This window comes from Physeter macrocephalus, chromosome 2 (genome assembly GCF_002837175.3).
Source record: "Physeter macrocephalus isolate SW-GA chromosome 2, ASM283717v5, whole genome shotgun sequence".
Classification (NCBI taxonomy): Eukaryota; Metazoa; Chordata; class Mammalia; order Artiodactyla; family Physeteridae; genus Physeter; species Physeter macrocephalus.
Genome location: NC_041215.1, coordinates 84,455,728 through 84,477,491, shown reverse-complemented (window position 1 = coordinate 84,477,491; position 21,764 = coordinate 84,455,728). Strand labels below are relative to the sequence as shown.

Here is a 21,764-nt window from a genome sequence, read left to right as displayed (position 1 = left end):
CACGTGGGATCCTCCCAGACCGGGCCGCGAACCCGGTTCCCCTGCATCGGCAGGCGGACGCGCAACCACTGCGCCACCAGGGAAGGCCCTTAGCAATATATTTTTAAAGGGTTAGTAGTTTTCTTATACCTGAGCAGTCCAGCCCCTGAACGTCTGCATAGTCTCATTAGGGTAGGCAGTACCCAGTTAGGTCCATAAAGAGTAAAAGCCCATCTCCCTATCTCCCTGGAAGCAGCCTGAGGCAATAAACTTGTGGGCTGACAGTAATTTTTAAAATATTTTCTCTATCAGATAAAGATATATTTTTTTAGATGAGAGACTCAGTTTCCTCAATACCTCTCAGGCTGACCTTTCCATTGACAGTGTGAACGTCACCCTGCCTGGAGCATCAAAGCTAAACCCTTAAGTCTGCATCTAGAGAGGAAGAAGGTGGGAAGAGCAGAATTCACATGTTTCCCTTGTACCTTGTGAATGTTTCCTCTGTGAAGGGCCATTAGTTTAGAAGAAAAAGAACCTGCTCCTCATTCCGCCTAGAAAATTAGTTTTTAATCTTATTCCTGGTTTTTGAATCGCTCTTGGACCTACTCCCTGAGGGATTTGATTTGAGTGACATGAGTTACTTATTCTAGTTTCCATAATAAAGCTGCCTCAGAAATAACTGTTTCTCATCTCTTGGTGACAAATCATAAAAGGGGCAATTTTTCAACTTGAAGAAGTTGAAATATGATTTCTCTGTTGTACAAGTCAAATGGCTGGAAAACTATACAAAATAGGAGAAAGCTGTTCATTAGATTCAAGCTCTAGCAAACAAGCCCTCTTTTGTGCTTGCTTAGAAGTGACAAGTTCACTGATGTCAGTGCCAGCTCACTGATACAGAGTGTAGGCTGCCAGTTTCCAACATGGAGATATTTGGAGATGCCACTGTTTTATCTGAGTGTGAGACTGGCAGCTTCTGCTCTCCAACAAAGTGGCACAAGGGACAATGGGGCAGTTGTCATGTGGTACTCAGACAAGGAGGGTAATGACTGTCATTTCACTGGGCCACAAAATCACTGCAGCGTGTAGCCCAATGGCGAGAATCTGATTGACTTAGGCTTTCATATGGAAAGGGCAGGGATACCCTATGTCAGGATTGAGACTGGCAGAAAATTACAGCACAGGACCTGTTTTGAACTTACGCAATTAGTCACCTGACTTTCATGGGTCCTAAGTTACTTAAAATAAATAAGCTTTTTTGTTTTTAACATAAGGGCATACAGATTCTGATTCAGTAGAGTCACTTTCATTTATAGATAATTTCCCCTGCTTCCAGGATTAGTCTGAAGGCCAAGATATGAAAATTAGACATCAACATCGTTAATTAGGAATTAGCAAGCTTCATGGTGATAAACCATGCTTGCAGAGACAGGGTTTCTGGAATTTAGCTAGAGGCACGGTAACATGGCATTGGATGGGAAGGGCCCACCAGCATCAAATTGGCCCAATGTATAATATTTTAGTGCTCTGAGAATTTCAAAAACTAGCTTTAATTTCCATGTCGGTCCTTGACTTCTTGATGTTTCTGGGATTGTCATGCAAGTCCTTTGCTTTGTTTTCCACATCTGCAAAATGGCATAAGCCATATAGAGAATTCTTTCCATTTCCAAAGTGGTCCAGCAATTCACCCTCAAGTGGGGCATTGAGATCAAACATTTTCCAACAAGAAGTCCTGTGACTATCAAAGCAAGTGAGCTAAATAGCAGGTGTTGGACAGATCCTCGGAACGTCACATCTTTCCTGCATTAACCCGCGTGAGCAGCTCTCAGTCTCCTGGGGTGGAGGGAGGGGACTGCCTAGAAACTTGGGGACCAAAATCAATTAGGTGGCCTTTACTTGGTCTTACCCAAAGGATTCCAATAAAATATTTTAAAGCAAATTAAAAAAAAATAGCAGGTGTTGTGAGATAAGTCAGACAATACTATACTATGTGGGTAACCCTTGGGGACACTTGGAATTACATCAAGTCTAAATGAGGCGTCTAGTTGGAGGAGGCCTAAGTGGGTGACTAAAGGACTTCCAGTATACTGGGTCAGTCTCAGGCCACCTGCTAAAGGTTATGTGTCTTGGGGATTTGGGTTGGTCATGAGTCGTATCATCACTAAGGTACAAAGCCTGCATAATGACACCTTCAGTGATGGACATCTGTTATCTAAAGGGTGGGGAAAATTAAATAATACCACAAGACATAGTACTTGGAATTTCTTGAAGAACATTATTGCATAAATATATCGATTTTGTAATTGTTGATAACTCAGATGAATATAGTACAATGTAATTTGTTACTGACTGCTTACAACATTGGTCAGGTGGGTTGTTGGGCTACAAACCTCTGATGAATTTCCAAACATAAAACCTATGAGAAACATTGCCAGAGACCAGGCCGTCAGTTAGTTGCAAAGAGGACTGGCTATACTTTTTTGATATTTGTGTTTTCACATATACTTTAGATTTTCTGGCAAAGGTACATGCTTAATATTTATGTGTAAGTTTGTATAGGATTCTTAGTAAAGGAGATAATGAAATCCATAGATTTGTTCATTTTATCAAACCTCAAAATAGTGGACCTGGCAAAAAGGAATGTTTGTTGTTATGCCTCTGTCCTAGTACACTTCAAGGAGATGTCATTCTTAAGAGAATTGTTTCAACCTCAAAAGACATTAAATATTGATTGCTTGCATATATATATATGTGTATATATATATATAATCTTTGGAAACAATAATACAAGTATTTTACATAATCAACAGATGAAATGTATTTAGCTATCTGTTCTATCTATATTCATTTTGCTAGTTATGATTCAGCTATTAACAGTGAATTTTTCTAGTATTTTTACTTGTGAGGCTAGAAAGCACTGCAATGAATTGAACATTCCTTATTTCAACAAATTTATTGCCCACCTATGGTTTTCTGTATACTGGGCCCCAAATTGAATTAAGATATTTTTCTAGGATGCAAGAATATCTCTATCCTGGTAATAAATTACCAGGATAAAATGTGTGAAAGTGTGAAAAAATTATAGTTAATGTAAGATCAAGATATAATTATATGAAAAGGATTATTGAGAACATAGAGCAGGGAAGGAGGGGGAAAGACTTGGAGAGTAGACTAGAAGTAACAAGACCTATAAAGAAGTTTTATGATAATCCAGGGAGAATAAATGAGGGCCCGAAGTGAGGCAGTGGGTACATGGTAGATGCTGAATAAATGTCTGCTGGATGAAAATGTGAATAAGACTGATAGAAGAGGTATTTAGAAGATAGTATCAATAAACTTTGGTCATTCATTAAATGTAGAAGGAGGGAAGAATAAAAGAGGGAAGAATTCAAGAGTCTTTGCTGACAATTCTAATACACAACTGTAATGTCATCAGTTGATATGGGGACTGCTTGGACGGGTCCCTATGTGGAGCAGCTCATCCATTCAGTATGAGGCATGTTGAGTTTGAAATACCCAGGAAATATCTAGAAACAGCTGTCCCACAGACTGTTAGGGAAAAGGGGGTCTTGAGTCTGTGAGGAAGGTAGAGATTTCACCTGTGGATTTAGGAATCTATGTCAATGTAGTAGAGGAAGTCATTGGGTGAATTAGATCACATAATGCTCAAGAAGAGGACAAGAAGTGACCTTGAGGAATGCCAACACTTAGGGGCAGACAGAAGAATAGGAGCTGTTGAACAGGTCCTGGAATGAGCTGTTCTTGAGGCTGAAGGAGAACCAGGCAAGGGCAGAGTTGTGGACATCAAGTGGGGAGACCATTTCAGGAAGGAACTTGTGCCCAGTGCAAGAGAAGACTGAAGAGAGACCTCTGGCTTTTGCAGGAGGGTAAGGATAGACAGGAAGAGAGGAAGTGGAAAGGGCCACCTCACAGGACCACTTCAAATTCAGTGCCAACGAGAAGGCAAATGGAAAGTTCTAGGAGTGAACCAAGTTAGGGAATGACTTTGGAACATGGAAGTTTTAGCAGTTTGTAAACAGAAAGGACCCCGTAGAAACAAAGTAGTTAGAGCTATAGGAAAGATAGACAAGATTTAAAAGATAGAGAGTCCAGGTGGAAGCAGACACCTTTTCCTCAGAGATGCAAACAAAATAGGTACAGAGGGAAGAAACTGTAACATCAGTGGTAAACTCATCGAGCTTCCCCATTTCTCTCAGAAATAGGAGACCAGACATTTGCTCATGAGAGATTTGCAGTATTAATAGAGGACTTAAGAAAAAGGGTAAAGCTTCCACGGGGAAGCTGACTGTGTATATTTCCCATATGCTATCACTATTTTCCCACTTGTCTGATTTATTGACCTGTTCTCCAGGTATATAACTTTTTCACTGTATATGTTTCTAATTAAGCAAATCTACTCTGTAAGTTTACAGAATTTAAAAATAAGTGTGTGTGGTTATTGCATTACCAAAAGAGCTCTGCTTTCAAAAACGTCTTTTAAATGGTGCATTCAAATTATTACTAAATTTTCCAAGATCTTTTTGCACATCACCTTCCAAGAAAACATCTAACAAATAAAGGGAGGCAAAATAATCTGAACATTATCTGCAATGTAGTTCTTTTCTTCCTACTCTCTTAACAGGTGCAGTCCTGTTAGACTACAAATGAATCCTCCTTTCTTTGTGCATCCACTGATATAGCGATGATGCTCTAGCATCTGTACATCTCTAATTACATTTTGTTTTGCAAAGAACTCCAAGGTACCAAACTGGCTTATTCATCTTGCAGCTCATGTGCTCCTGCTTTATTTTCCCCCTGCAAATCCATTACCTATCTTAGTAGAATTCTACCTTAAACGTTAAAATATCTGTCATCAGTTAGTGGTTTCTATCACTTGTACTGTGTCAAAGTGTAGATAAGGAGGAGACAAGTGAGGCAAAGGCTTAGGAAGTCTTCTGCAGCACACGAGTTGACATACATACAGGTTTGCAGTGTTTCTTTGTCTGGTGTGAGCCCCATGGGCTTTTCAGCTTCATTCCTCGCAAGACCACACTAAGAAAGTAGGTCCTCTGGGGACTTCCCTGGTGTTCCAGTGGTTAAGAATCCGCCTTCCAATGCAGGGGACGCGGGTTCGATCCCTGGTCAGGGAACTAAGATCCCACGTGCTGCTGGGCAACTAAGCCTGTTCACTCTAGAGCCCACGTGCCACAACTAGAGAGAAGCCCGCACACCTCAACGGAAAGATCCCACGTGCAGCAACCGAAGACCCTAAAAAAATAATAATAATAGTAGATTTTTTTTAAAAAGGTATGTAGGTCCTCTGACTGACACCCATTAATTTCTCATTACTGAGAAAGTAGGAAGATAAAGCAGAAGAGAATGATTTCAGAATTCCGTATCAAAGTGAACTAACTTGCTTTAACGAGTGTTGAGCAGTAATCTGGGCATTGCTTTGTTTTTTGAAATAATAATGAGATGCTAGACAAGGTGCTTGCAAAAACAGGAAAGAATATGACCAGCAGTCCTTTCACTGCATGTCTCTGTTGCCTAATCCTTTTAGTACAATACTAAGTATAAAAAGGAAATTTATTGTAAAAACTGACAAGCAGTATCCTTCAGTGACCTCAGAAAGCACAAAGTATGATTCTCTTGAAATTGTAGCCTTGGTTTCCTGAGCACTTTTCTCAAGTTTTGGAACTCCTTTGATATTCTGGAACGCTTACCTTGGAAAGACGTTGGTAGGTGTCAGTGAACAAGCCTCATAGTTTTTCGAAAACTCTCTGACAAATGGTAGATGACTACACAATAAACAGAAAACCTGTTGCATTTTCACTGAAAGCAAAATACACATATTAAACTCTATTCAAAATTTATGTCTTTTAAAACCATAATGATAAAAGTAATATGCAAATGAATGAATAATATTGCTCCTAAAAAATTAAAAATTATAATCATTGCTTTAGGTCCTGGGGTGTGAGCTCAGATTGTCCAGTTGTGGTGATTTACTTGTAAAGACTGGTACACTGTTTTTTTTCAGTCAAAAGACATGGATTTAGATATCCACAGCCCCTGAGTATGGAACAGAACCCATGACCTTGATCTCATTAGCATTAACTGTGAGTCACTTGAGCTTAGGTCCCCAAACTATTACCTTTCGTTGTGTCATCCACCTGAAGCCCTTGCCTCACCTTTATGATCTTGGTTCTTAGAGCCCGAGGAGAAAATGGTAGTATTTTGCACATTTTCAGATGAAGGCACCAATCACTTAAGTCACTTGCTTGAGGTTTATTAGTCAGGAATGGAATTACGCATAGCCAAGTTTTCCTGGCAGAGAGACCAGGAAGTTTGGTTGCCATCCTAAATACCATTATCTCTGATCTCAGTGAATGATACCACCACCATTCACCAAGTGTTCATGGCAAAACCTTGGTAGTAATCCTTGATTCCTCTCTTTCTCTGATACCCCACATCTAATCAGTCGGTAAGTCTGGTTGTTTCTACCCACAGATATATCCTGAATGTACTGCTCAGTTTTCTACTACCACCCTGGTCCAAGCCACCATCAGCTCCCTGTGGACAGCTACATTAGGCTCCAAACTCATCTCCATGCGGTTATTCTTGCACAAGCTCTTCTCCACATAGCAGTCAAAATGATCTTATGAAAACACGACTCAGATCACCTCTCTCTCCTGCTCAGAAATCACAGATTACATCCAGATTTCTCTCAGGCTTTACCAGACTGTGTGTGATCTCGCCCCTGGTCAGCTCCTTCACCTCACAGCCTGCATTCACCCTCTTTCCACTCACCTTGATCTTACTTGTTTCATTTCAAGGTTTTTGTACTTGCTATGCTTTCTTCCTGGAATGCTCTTCTTCCTGTTATTTCATTCAAGTGTCTGTCAAATATTACCTCTTCAGACAGGCTTGAACTGACTCTATTACCATGCCATGCTTTATTTTTCTTCTTAGCACACTTAATACTATGAGACTATATATATATATATATATATATACACACACACACACATATGCATATATATGTATGTATTATACACATATACATATATATCATATATATGTTAGACTACAATGTATATATGATATATACATATATGTATATATTATACACATATATTTTATATACAATTTTGTATGGTTATATAATATGTAAAATATAAACGTGTTTTATACATGCTTATATATATTGAACATATATTTTATAAATGTATATATAAAAAAGCATATGTGTATATGTGTAAATATACATATATACTTTTCTGCCTTTCCCACTAGATAATTAATTTCATTGAGTCAAAGATTTGGTATATATTATACACATATATTTTCACCTCTAGCTTCAGAGCCTAGAATAGTGTATACCACATCACAGGTATGCAATAATTATTAAATTTGTTGCATAGAGAGATGGTTATTTCCTTATGATATATTCTCAGATGGGACTTACTTGGTGAAATGGTATGAACTTCACATATGTCTCAGAATGGTTATGCTGCTTTACACTCCCATCAAGCAGGTGCTATATCTTATCTTCCCCTCACTTATAATTTTGAAATCTTTGCCATTTCTCAGTGGCAGAAAATGATACCTATTTGTATCATTGTAATGATAGTAGTTGTAATTTGTACAGCTTGATAAGTCAAGACATGTGTTATCAAAAGCAAAAATGCAAGGAAATTTTTACTTCACGTAGAGAATCAGAGACCTTCTTTGTTGGGAAATTAGCCAAGAAGTGAGAATTCAAAGAAGAAAAAACAACTAAGCAAATTTTTGCTTGAAATGCCTTCTTTAAAAGCTATTGTCTTTTGCTTTCCTAGGTTACATGCAAAGTTGCAACCTTAAAGAAACTGTATTAAAACATTTATTTGTCTGGTTTTCAGCAAGTTTTGCCTATAATGTGCTATGCTTTGTATGGCATCCTTTAACAAAGATATACAAAGATAATACCATCCACTCAGCTTTATTCAACAGTGTCAGGCCTTCAAGAACTTATTACTGAGATTGAGCATTCTTAGTCTCTACTCCCTCAAAACAGAGGAGCAATAAGAAGCACTGGCTCAGGATTCAGAAGACTGTATTTGAATCCATGCTCTACCATTTAGTAATTCAATGACCTGTGGGAAGTAACTTAATCTGTCCAAGCCTTGGTTGTTTTTCTTTTTGAACAATTGTAGTTACAATACATTTTGAGAGAGAAAAGCATACCACTACTTGGGAGATGATTTGTAATACATGTATCTGACAAAGGACTCCTGTTTGGACTATATAAAGAATTCCTGTAAATCAATAAGAAAAAAGCTGAGAATCTACTTTTTAAAAAATGGGCGAAAGATTTGACCAAGAACTTCACAAAAGATGATATACAATTAGCCTATAAAAATATGCAAAGGTGTTCCATATCACTAGTCACTGGGGAAATACAAAATAAAACCAAAATAAGGTCCACCACAACTCCACCAGAACTGCTAAAATCAAAAGGACTGAAAACACTGATACTATTTGTTAGAGCAAATGTGGAACAATTGGTATTCCCACACATTGCTGGTAGAAATATAAATCAGTACTACCATTTTGGAAAACTCTTCAGAATCTACTAAAGATATATATATCTATATAGACATAGATATAGATAACATAACTGAGTATCTATGTCTACCAAAAACATGTATAAGAATATTTATAGTAGCATTACTCAAAATAGCCAAAAACTGAAAACTGAAACATTTCAAATGCTCATCAATAGTGAAGTAGATAAATAAATTGTGGCATAGTCATACAATGTATACTATCCAGCTATTAGGAAAAATACAAACTTCTATGTGCAACAGTATGGGTGACTCTCATAGACATAATGTTGTGTGAAAGAAGCCAGGCATAAAATAATATATACTGGGTGATTCCATTTATATGAAGTTCAAAAATAGGCAAAACTGATCTAAATTGATAGAGATAAGAATGGTGGTTATCTTTGAGGAGAGGGGGAGTATCAACTGATTAGGGGTTCAATGGAGCCTTCTAGGGTGGTAGAAACATTCTCTATCTTTATGTCTTATATATCAATATCTTATATCTTCTTTATATCTATGTTTACACAAATGTATACATGTGTATAAATTCATTAAAATTTATGTACCTTACAGTATGTAAGTTATACCTCAATAAAAAAGAAATTAAAAGATACAGATAGTAAAATGTCTACCTCATTAGAGTGTATGAAAAATAAGTGAGATAATGAATATAAGTTCTTACCGTACTGCTTGGTCTATAGTGAGTATTCAATTAGCTATTAATTTGTGATTATTATTGCTGCTTTTTACTATCACTCTAAAATATAACTAAGATATAACTGCCTGAAACAGCTATTCAGCCATTTTTTTTTTGTTCTACGTGAAAGCAAACTTCTTGAAATAAGGATCGAGCCCCTGAATTCAGCTTCTAAGAACCATGCTCCAACCAACTTAACAGTATTAGCTGTGTATGCAGATGTAGAAAACAAACTAATGGTTACCAAAGGGGAAAAGGGGGGATAAACTAGGAGTTTGAGATTAATATATACACACTACTATATGTAAAATAGATAACCAATGAGGACCTACTGTCCAGCACAAGGAACTATACTCAATATTTTGTAATAACCTATAAGGGAAAAGAATCTGAAAAGGAATAGATATATATGTATGTATAAGTGAATCACTTTGCTGGACACCTGAAACTAACACAACATTGTAAATCAACTATACTTGAATAGAATACACACACACACATATATATATTAGTTGTGTATAAAAGGAAGCTTGTTATTATGGTAAAGTTTACTTATCTAGTGTAAAAATTTTAACTTCCAAAAATGCATTTAGTTCAAGGGTTTTGTTCCCTTTTAGAATTAAGAATTTTTTTAAAAATTACTTTGAAACACAAATCATCATTAATCTTATGAAAAGGTATTCAAATCTGTTTAGTATAAAAATAAATGTAAATCAAACTGGCAGTGAGATACTGTATTACATCTGTCAGATTGGCAAAAACAATGGATGTTTAGGCTGGTAAAGGTACAGGGAAGCCAGCAATCTCTTACAAAGTTCTAAGAGTATTAACTTGTATAACCATATGGAGGGCAATTTGGCAATGTGCATCACAAGCTCAAAAATGTACATGCTTTCTGATCCAGCAATTTCTCCTCAAAGTTTAGGTCCTGAGGAAACTATCAGACAAGTATACAGAGATGTCTGTACACAATGCTGTTTATATAAATGGTTTATTGAATGTATGTGAATTCAGCAGAGTACAAACATGATTGCTTGTCAACATATACTCTGTTGAATCTTCCTTTCTCATTCCTCAAAGACACTGTCAGATATCAGAAAGTCCGGTCTTATTTGAAACTTCAGGCTCTTATCCAGTTGCATACTCCCTTCCTCCTGGCTCAGGTTGGACCACGGGAAGAGGCATTACCTGCCCTTTCTTTCTTCCCCATCATATCATTTCTGATTCTTGCCCTTTCCAATTTTTAGGGATAGGAGAAGTAATTGGGAGGGAGGAGGGCAAATATTGTTGTACATAAGAGCAATCATTGATGCCTTCTGCATGGTAGGTGTCCAGATGCCTCTCAAGGACCATGTGTAAGGTCTTCATGTGGTTCTTCCAATCCTTCCTCAGTCCCCACCACTCCTCAGGCTCTTGCTGCCAGGGTCCTGGTCATCAGCCTTCTTGTGTCTCTACCAATAACATGGTTCAAGCCTGGCCACCTTTCAAGATGTCCTGTTGACCCAAAGAAAACCCATTTGGCCATGCCAAACTGAGGTTGCAGGTTCTTTGAGTTCTAACCATTCCCAGCCCCATCTCTCTCCAACCTTCCTTTCCTCTACCTCACCTAGTATGAGGGGCAGATCACCAAGGCCTCAAGTTGTCTGACGGGGGAATGAAATGGAGGCAATAGAAGTCCCACTCAGTATCTTTTTAACATTAGTAAAAGTGCAAACCAGAAATAACCCAAACATCAAAAGATTTGTTGAATAAATTATAGTACATCCATATAAGTAAATATCATTTGGTTTTATAAATCATGATCCAATTCTATCTCCATTTATTGACATGGAAAGATATTCTTGATTTATTGCTAAGCAACAAATGTTAGTTACACAATATTATGTTTCTGTCTATTCATATATACTGTTGTTTAAAAAATAGTGTGGAGTAATAGATATCAAAACATAATCATTCCAGGTCAAGGATTGGCAAGGATTGGCAAACTACTACCTGCAGGCTAAATCTAGCCTGCTGCCTATTTTTTGTAAGAAGAGTTTATTGAATCACATGTGCAAGTGGCTGCTTTCCTGCTATAATACCAAAGTTCAGTACAAAGTTGAAACAGAGACAGTATGGCATACAAAGCCCACTATATTTACCATCTGGTGCTTTGCAGAAAAAGTTTGTTGACTTTTATTTTAGATGATAGAATCATGGGTGATTTTAAAATTTTTAAATGTTTGTCTGACTTTATTTTCTATATCAAGCATAAATTTATTGTATAAAATATGTATCTGTTAGTAAACTGTTGAAACCTGATTAGAAAAGACTTATTATATTGATAACATTAAATCAAGAGTAAACTTCATAAGTGAAATCAAAATTTGATTATAGCTTCCAAAGTTCTACTTCAAAATAAGATCTATGATGTGGCTAGAATATTATTTTAATTGTTTTCTTTTTAAGATGTTGGGGGTAGGAGTTTATTAATTAATTTATTTATTTTTGCTGTGTTGGGTCTTCGCTTCTGTGCGAGGGCTCTCTCTAGTTGTGGCAAGCGGGGGCCACTCTTCATTGCGGTGCACGGGCCTCTCACTGTCGCGGCCTCTCTTGTCGCGGAGCACGGGCTCCAGAGGCGCAGGCTCAGCAGTTGTGGCTCACGGGCCCAGTTGCTCCCCAACATGTGGGATCCTCCCAGACCAGGGCTCGAACCCATGTCCCAATGCATTAGCGGCAGACTCTCAACCACTGCGCCACCAGGGAAGCCCCTTTAATTGTTTTTAAAGTTAAGACCTATCAATGGACATGACTCTTCTATTTACCAACAGGATTGGTTTCTGAAAACTGCTTTCAGACTTCTGGCATGTTCTTTTCATCTTCTGTGTTAGAGTATTAGTGCTCTGAGGCTGTATTTAGTGAAATAGAGCTAACAAGCTGGGTTAATTTGAGTAAAATTTTTGAAGTAAAAAATAAGAGTGACACATAAATATTGAATATGGACTTCCTTCACCTGGTTTATCAACTGGATATGAAAACAGTTCCAAAAAGAGAGATTTTCAAAATGTTTAGCGCCTTGAAAAATAAGTGAGTCAGAGTGGGACCTCCCAAGAAGGCTACTTTGAAGAACTAAATTCACTTGGATGAATAAATTATGGATATTTGTTACAAAGGGCAATTCTGATGTAGCTCAGCAAATTTTGCTTCAAAATCCTGTCGGATAAAACCTTAGAAAAGGTGTTTGAGTAATCAGGAAATAATTAAGACTCTCAGAAGACCTGCTAATTAACATTAGGTGAGGGAATACTTGAAAATGGAATTCATATTAACCAGAAGTTCCAGATGACATGCATCTTTATTAAAAGAAACAGAAGTAAACAGTACATTAATTAAACTTTCAAATACACAAAATAAGAAGGCTTTAAAAATGCCAGTAAGGGAAGAGAAATAATATAATGGACTTTGATAAAAATATCAAACAATTAAAATGAGAAATAATAAAATTAGGCTTTGATGCTTATAAGTTTACAGATCCAGAAAGAATGCCACAATTTAAATAAATTATTGCATCAGGGACTTTCCTGATTTTAGGATCAGTCTTATTGACTATCTAGTATCAATCCAGTAGCAGAATTACCTGCATATGATGGAACCATTTACACATTTCCAAAGTCAAAATGCATTCCTAATATTCTCAAAGATTAAGACTCTGACGTATCCAGGGCATAAAAACTAAAACATAATTTATCTAAATGTTAAATCATGTAAATCTTAATCATTTCACACCTCTTAATATTTTTTAAAAGGAAACCAGCTACCCTTAGTATCTACTTTAATAGTTTTAAAATATTCTCTGCCTTCTGACTCAGTCCATCTTTATAATAGTATCTCCCATTAAACCTGTTGCCATCTTCTATCCTCACCTACCAGGTATTCACCAGCAAACCGCAAGCTTTCTAACATCTAAGCATTTCCTCACATGTCCACTTCTAGCCATTCACTTCCTACTCCTTTTCACCCTATTCTATACTTATCTAAATCTGATGTTCAAAACCTAGACAGAATGCTACTTCCTTTATGAAAAATGTCTTTCTTCCTAACCAAAAGTAATTACTTCCAATTCTATGCCCTCATGCTTCTTGCCAGTTTCTGTAATAAATCAGAGATCTCTGAATGACTATCCATTTCCTCTGCTAAACTATTACTTTCTTAAAGTCTACACCTACTTTATATACTATCCTCTTCGGTGTCTAGCACATTGTCAGCAATTAGCATATTATTAATATGCATTTGTTAATGAGTAAGTGACCTCTTTTGAAAAGGAGTTGTAAAAAGGAAATCTGTGTATTTTTTCTTAAAGAAATAGGGATATAGAGAAAAAGATACAATTCTGTCCATCTTCTCAATGTAACCTGAATCAGATGATTGTTGAATAGCGTAGGTATTTTCGTTTAAGGCAAATATGCTTTAAAACTAAACTATAACAGTAAAACAAAGCAACAACTTTTTCACATCTCCAGGTGACCAATGTATGCCTTTTATAATGTTAATGCCATATGAAATCCTCTCTTTGTGCAGGAAGATTAATACATTACATGGTGAATAGTTAGAGAAACGATCATGCTCATTTATGCTACTTACTAATCTGTGGAGCATTATTTAATATTGATGAGCCTCAGTTTCCACATTTTTAAGCTAGGAATAATCGTTGTCAGCCTTATCTTTTTCACAAGTTTTTTGAAACTTTTTCACAAGTCATAAGTTGTAAGAGATAAAAAGATAATGTAAGTGATAGCACTTTGAAAATTATAAAATTCTATATAAGAGTATAAGAGAGAGATCAACATAAGGGACATTAAAATAGTGATATGAGTAAAAGACTGAGTGAGTAAATATCTAAAACATGTCAGATTCTTTAGATCGAATTTATATAAAGTATCTTATGAAATGCTTGAAGCCAGGAAGGATTTTGCTATGCAATAACTTAAGATTCCATCACAAAAAAACTGAGCAATCCCATAGGGGCAAATCTTAAGATTACTGAATTATTTTGCTGCTTTGTGAGTTCTTTAAAATTGCAGATTCAGTCTGAGGGATCCTTATAGGTAAGAGAGTACCAGGCCTGAAATAATCTTCAATCTAATTTACTTACTACTACCATTTACGAAGAATGATTTTACTTCTTTCTCTCATACTATTGAGGTCAGTTTAGTAAAAGTCTGAGATCTTTTCCATCATACTTTGTGGCATCCTGAAGTTTTAATAAACTTGCTGAAAAGGAATATAGATTGTGAAAACCAAGGATTAAAAGGGATCTGAATGTTCCTTTATTCCAAACACCACCCAGACCTGGAATTCATCTATAGTATCCCTGCTATGTCCAGTCTTGACATGGATGGATCCAGCTTGGAAAAAGGGATGGAAATCAACTGCTGATCCCTAAATCAATTAAGTAAAAATATGATCTCCCCTCACTTTTTTTTTTAACATCTTTATTGGAGTATAACTGTTTTACAATAGTGTGTTAGTTTCTCCTTTACAACAAAGTGAATCAGTTATACATACACATATGTTCCCTCCCCTCACTTTTGATGTGTGTGAAAGTGTTGGTTTGCCCCACCTAGAGAAGAGACACACAGAACCTCACTGCTGTTTCCCTCGTCATTCCTTCCCTCTTGGTCGTCCAGGTCTATGATACATGGTTCCAAATTAGCTAGGGCAATTAACAAATAAATTTTCAGTTTTAATTCCCTTTCTCTCTCTTTTTTTTTTTTCCTTCTTTTAATTTATTTATTTATTTATTTTTGGCTGCATTGGATCTTCATTACTGCCCGTGGGCTTTCTCTAGTTGCGGCGAGCGGGGGCTACTCTTTGGTGCGGTGCGCGGGCTTCTCATTGAGGTGGCTTCTCTTGTCGCAGAGCATGGGCTCTAGGCGCGCGGGCTTCAGTAGTCGTGGCTCGCGGGCTCTAGAACGCAGGCTCAGTAGCTGTGGCGCACGGGCTTAGGTGCTCCGCGGCATGTGGGATCTTCCCGGACCAGTGAGCGAACCTGTGTCCCCTGCATTGGCAGGCAGATTCTTAACCACTTCGCCACCAGGGAAGTCCCCCTGTCGGTCTTAATGAGCGTTTATCAGCATACCTACAGACATTTTCTAAGAGCAAGGCTCTACTAGGATTAAATTTGTGATGGATTTTGCAGTTGCCTTAGAAGTTCCAGCTTCTTTCCCAAAGGAGCCACTGAACAGAGCCTGTCTTGAGTAGCAGGTGAACCGTGAAGCGTTAGATTCTGTTAAAGTCACTGTGACCCCTCTTAGAGCCTGCACATGGGCCTCAAGGATTATAAACATTTAGTAGCTACATGATCAAAATGCCAAGATGTCTGTAAATGATTTGGCTAATCCTCATATTGTGCTTATGGTTAATGTCATTATTTAAAACTTATGATTCAGACTGGAAGTAATTAATAAGTATAATGAATGGAATCTTTAAATCTTATATTTTGGATAAATCGCATTGCCATTCAAAGAGCAGCAAAAACTTAACTCATCATAACCAAAATTAACCATGTTTCTTCCCTCGCCTCTGCCCTACACCTGAAGGTTAAAATTTAACTTGGTGAAAAAATTGAATTTTAACTTTATGTTCATGTCATAATTAAAATATGAGTAGTCAAATGAAACTACCAGTACATGTCTTATTTCATGTTACCATCATATCATTTAATCAGATTGGAAGGTAGCTGGTTTCCCTATCTATTAAAGGAACATAATTTACAACTCAGGGATATCAGACAGAAAGTTACCTGCTGCAAGTGGGAGAACAAAGTCATTTTTCATGAGTCATCATGATCTTGGGGTGACCTGATACAGAAACCGATGCCATGGAGTTCTTTTTCAATCAAGCTCAATGAACTAAAATCTGCGCTGGAAAAAAAAAACTACGCATAGAAAACAAACTCATGGTTACCAAAATGGAAAGGGGGGTCAGGGAGAGACATATTAGGAGGTTGGGATTAACATATACACACTACTACATATAAAATAGATAACCAACAAGGACCTACTGTAGAGCACAGGGAACTCTACTCAATATTCATTAATAACCTATATGGGAAAAGAATCCGAAAAAGAATGGATACATGTATACGTATAACTGAATCACTTTGCTGTACACCTGAAACTAACACAACATTGTATTGATAAATCAACTATACTCCAATATAAAATAAAAATTTTTTTAAAACTACATCTAGAAATCAGATTTCTATTTTTAATTCCTTTATGTCAATTTGTCTGTGTCTGTATGTATATGAGGCCTTAACATTCTCTCTCTGTGTCTCTCTTAGAAGATAAAGGGAAGTTGAAAGTCAGCAGCTCCAGTCAGGCATCAAGCTCTGAAGGTGGCTCATTTCTCCTCAAACCGGGTACAACACCCCTGCCCCCCGGAGCAGCCACTTCTCCCTCCAAGAGCACAAACGGAGCTCCTGGTACTGTTTCTGAATCAGAAGAAGAAAAAGCCAAAAAATTACTTTATTGTTCACTATGCAAAGTGGCTGTGAACTCCCTGTCACAGCTAGAGGCACACAACACAGGTTAGCATCTATCGCTTAAATTTAAATAATGTTTATAACAAGATCCACCTTTTCTCATCAGAATACCTTACCTTTTGTTGTTCAAACATTAGGTTTCGTCAGTCTTCTCTACTTTTTTTTTTTTCTCTCTACTTTTTTGATTCAAAGGAGTGATTTTAAGAAATGTACGATATACCAACTTTAGAAACAGCAAGGCAAAAGTAGGTTGGGGATAAAACTTGTTCTGTTCTTTATTTTCTCAAAAGCATCTAATACTTCCCAAAACTCATTATGATGAAGTGACAGAAATGAAGACAAATATCTATGCACAATGTTCACTGCAACACACTTCTAAGAGAAAAAAATGGAAACAACCTAATATTTCCTCAGTAGGTAAATGTTGAGCGAATTATAGTCCCAATATGATAGAATATATTACTCAGCCATTAAAGTGTAATTATAAGAAAATATGTGTATGATTTGACATGTGAAATTTTCGGGATATTTAATTAGCATGATCCCAATCTTGAAAATACACTTTTCAGTATACCAAAAAAAGAAGCTGAAAAGAAATACACTAAAAGGATAACAGTGGTTATCTCTGGGTGGTGAAAACAGAGGTAATGTTTGTTGTCTTATGCTTCTCTATATTTTCTTTATTATATACTAATGGTTTCCCATTTTTTTACAGTGAAAATGTGTTAAATCTATAATTAGCATTAAAACCATCATTTAAAAAAAGTCTTGGGAAGTTCAGCCTGAAGATAAACTTTTCAAGACCTTCATATAGTTCGTAAATAGCTATTTAATATATGCTTCTTTCTGTCTTAGGATCTAAACACAAGACCATGGTTGAAGCTCGTAATGGGGCTGGTCCAATTAAGTCCTATCCTAGACCTGGATCAAGATTAAAGATGCAGAATGGCAATAAGGGGTCAGGACTACAGAATAAGACATTTCATTGTGAAATCTGTGATGTTCACGTTAATTCAGAAATTCAGCTCAAACAGGTAATGTATCCTGAATTAGTAGTGACTGTCGCTTGGGGTCACCCTTTGACCATGTATCTCCTAATCTATATAATGGTTCTCACTTTGCTCACAGTTAAATTTCCTAACTTTATAGGATGCCTATGGTATACAACATACAGGTGCTATGTGGAAGAAAAAGTACCAAATATCTGTGCACCTACTATTACTATATGTCAGACTCTAGGCTTGATGTTAGAGACCAGTGAGCACAACGGTCACCTGAAGCTTACAGCTGAGCAGGAACTTCTAAGATAGTAAATGTTCAGCCTGTCTTCCAAGGACTCAAAATCTGCTTAGGGAGACAGACTCATCAGTCACGGTGGTAATACCAGGGAAAGTCAGAGGAGTGCTATAGAGAAAGGAAAGGGAGAGAGGTGTTACAATAGAGTGGGGGGCAAGTCTTAACTTAGAGAGTGTGGTGATCTTACCCACACCACCACGGAACCATGGACCTAGAACTGGGAATGGAGGAACCAACTACCTCTGTCTAGGAAATATATTTTACATGGCATACAACTCACATGTAGATTCAGCTAATGCATCATACTTTTTTCAGCACATTTCTAGCAGAAGGCATAAGGATCGAGTTGCAGGGAAACCGCTGAAGCCGAAGTACAGCCCTTACAATAAACTCCAGCGGAGCCCAAGCATTTTAGCAGTAAGTTCACTTCGCCTACTCGTCTATTTTGTGGGGGCGCCTTGCTGGCTGGGGCAGGCACTGTGGCTAAGGCGGGCCTAGGGTCTAATTGGTCCTGAAAGGGTTTTGAACTTAAATAGCCCTCATAGAGAGAAGTTTTAGAATGAACTTAGTCCCTGCTGGAGGACACCTTGAAGAAAGTTTCCTTAGAAAAAAAGAAACTGAACCTCTTTAAGGGCTAATACCTTACTCTTCACCAGGACCTTTTCAAGAGATTCCCTTCTTCAGCATATACAGAAAAGTAAAGGCTCAGAAACAAGGGCAGTGGTGCCTGAGGAATCTTGGAACATGTTAAACCTGGGGAAAGGGATTGCTTTCCAAATACAAAATCCATCTATTTAATATCCTCCTCCTTTCTGGGGTGTTCCCCCCACCTCTTTCTCTCTCTTTCTCTCTCTTTCTCTCTTTTCTCCAGAAAGTACAGTGGCTGTGTGTATTCCTCTCTCCTTCCCTGTCTAGCAGGCATGTTGATAGTCAGCCTGTCTTACCTGCTCTCAAAATGTGCTATTTTCAGTTTCTTTGTAAAAACATTAAGGGGCTCCACCAATAGAAGTCATATAAATACCCAGATGGATGGATTTCCTAGTCTCCCTGGGACTCAGCCCAGTGTGGTGTTCTGCTGAGGTTGAAAGCTGGGATTGGCCAGCTGAAGGCGATACTGACATTACCTCCAGTTTTTCCAAAGCCCAGTCGATGCTGCTTGCAGGCATTATACGCGTTAAGCAAATCCAGCTTGCAAAGCTCCTCCTGATTGCAAAAGAGAGGGATTAAGGATTGATTTCTTACTTCACAGGAAGATTCCACCTTGGGATTCCTTTTAAATAGGGAAAGTTTCTAGCCCATTTACAGTCATTGCCAATGACAAATTTGAGTTAGCTGCAGTTTTTCAAGCAATACTTTTTAAGTGGCCAGAGAGGTGTAAACTGACTTTGTTTTCATGACTGTTCATGGGTCCCCAATGTCCCCAACTCCAGTTACCTAACCCAGTGTGGCTTTTTTAAGAGGTGAAGTAAAGGGTAATGCATATTCTCCAAAAGGCCTCTTTGTGGTTTAAAACAAGTCATTAGTTTGAATTGAGCTCCATAATCTAAGCAGGAAACCTTCTGGGTGTGTTTGTTTTTTCCTTGTGAGCAGCAGCATAAAATACTTTCAGTATCTATTCAGAGAGGCTTTCCTCTGTCCTAGTGCCCTGGGGCAAGGACCACCAGAAAAGAGTTGAAATGGAAACAAATCAAAGAAAAGGTATGCCAAGAGCCTTTGAAACCAGCTTTGTGAAAATAATCATGTCTTGACTTCTGAGAGTTAAGATTTTTAAATTGTGACTTCTGAATGTCGCTCTTTTACTTATGAAAATATCTGTGCTGCTGTTATTCAAAACAATCTCCCCACCCCACTCCTGGTTTTCTCCCTCTATTAGGCAAAACTTGCATTCCAGAAGGATATGATGAAGCCTTTGGCCCCGGCCTTCCTGTCCTCGCCCCTGGCGGCAGCGGCGGCAGTGTCCTCCGCGCTGTCACTGCCACCCCGGCCGTCGGCCTCGCTCTTCCAGGCTCCAGCCATCCCTCCAGCTCTGCTGAGGCCCGGCCACGGCCCCATCCGCGCCACTCCCGCCTCCATCCTCTTCGCCCCGTACTAATGTCTGCAAGCCCCCAGACGGTTGAGGCCAGTAGGAAAGTAGAGCAGGAAGGCCAAAAGGATTCAGCAGTTTGAGCATTTGGTGTTGCAGTGTCCCACCCAACTGCAAAAGGCAGCGTACCACCTGAGCCCCAACTCCAAAGAGTAAGTCGCTAGATTCAAGAGTGCTTTTAGGGGCCGCTCCTATAATTTCAGAATCTGAACAGCAGAAGCTTTATCTCCCTAGTCCCTCCCCCTGCCCTACCCCATACGATTCGTGTATCTGAGATATTTAGTTTCTTGCAAATGTATTGGTCAGAAAAAAAAAATATATATATATATATATATACATATATATCATTTTCTGACTATTTTTCCGTGGGTGTGATCTGGCTTAGAAACAATATGGAATATTTTCCTGACAGACTTGAAAACTAGGGTCTTCCTCACACGTCTGTAAATAATCCTGGAATCCAACTGGGCACATTCTAGTGTGGAACAAAAATAGATGAACACAAGTGCTTACTTGTGGATACCATCTTACCAACGGATCACAGCGTTTTCCTTTTTGGTGTACAATTGTTGACAGGGATTGTGTACTGTTTTAGACCCAAGTACTGTTGTATCCTGTGTAGTACTAGATCTGTATCTCTTGTCTGAATTAAACATTTTTAGTTGCTGTGTAAATGTTAGGAAGCAAAGTAGCTTTGAATTTTCTCTTTAAGAGAACAAAAGATAACGTATTTTCTTTATTTTACATTTTATTTGGTGATATTTAAACGAAATAGAAAGCCATATAACATAGCTGTAATTACTACCTGTCTGCTATTTTTGTTTAACTTATTTTGTAGCCTCCTCACCAGTTTGAGTTGCTAAGCAAATGTATACAAACAGAAAAAGAGCTTCCTAAATTGCACATTTTTGCACCTCTTGTGTGTTCAGCAAGAAGACAATGAATCCGTGTATTTCTACATCATTATCTTCTTCATTTTTAACCTGTTTTCATTTGTAATGATGCTACATAATTTTGTGGCTCCCTAATGCAATAATGTACAGAAGATAAAAAAATTTATAATTGAACAATCTGTCTTTCTGTTCACTGAATCTGTTGCAGGTCATGCTCCCATGCCCCCGTTTCTAAGCTGATATCAACAGGACTGGAATGTTTGTCATATCAGGGGCAAGAGGTATAAGACAGCAAAATAGAGTGAACTCTTTTAGAGCATCTATATCTGCAATCTGTAAATGGTAAAATGTCTGTGTATTTTTTTAAATGTACCTTTTCAATAAAAGTACAAAAAATAAAAATCTGTTTGTATTTTCAAAGTTATTTTCTCTTGAGACACCTCCAATTTGAAATCATCTGATGAAGGCTTTTCAGTAGGTGCAAAGATTCCTTCTTACATATTTAGCATTTTCAGTTCTTATTTGCATCATATTTATTTGTCATGTTTATTCATTACTGTTCACAGCATCTGCATGAAGCAAGACTTTACTGCTGTTTTCTCTCTGAATCTCTAAGAAGTTGAACCAAAGTTGTGAGTGTGGCCCAAAATCACAGTAGCGGTCTACCAAAAATTGTGACACAATTTTTAAACACTCTGTGAGTCTTCTA

At 37.7% G+C, this 21,764-nt stretch overlaps 1 protein-coding gene across 23 annotated transcripts in view; it reads left to right on the top strand.

Annotated features, from left to right (window-relative positions):
* The window catches only part of ZNF385B (zinc finger protein 385B), a 167,109-nt gene extending 145,652 nt beyond the window's left edge, over positions 1–21,457 (top strand). For 19 of the 23 annotated variants that reach the window (XM_028479727.2, XM_028479695.2, XM_055088826.1 and 16 more), the window contains 5 exons: positions 16,583–16,828; positions 17,639–17,817; positions 18,395–18,496; positions 19,721–19,777; positions 19,953–21,457. In XM_028479727.2, the coding sequence (XP_028335528.1) occupies positions 16,583–16,828; positions 17,639–17,817; positions 18,395–18,496; positions 19,721–19,777; positions 19,953–20,171 (803 nt within the window). In that variant the 3' untranslated portion in view covers positions 20,172–21,457. The remainder of the gene's footprint in view (positions 1–16,582; positions 16,829–17,638; positions 17,818–18,394; positions 18,497–19,720; positions 19,778–19,952) is intronic. The other 4 variants (XM_055088829.1, XM_055088827.1, XR_008618779.1 and 1 more) reach the window with 3 other exon arrangements.
* Positions 21,458–21,764: the final 307 nt, after the last annotated feature.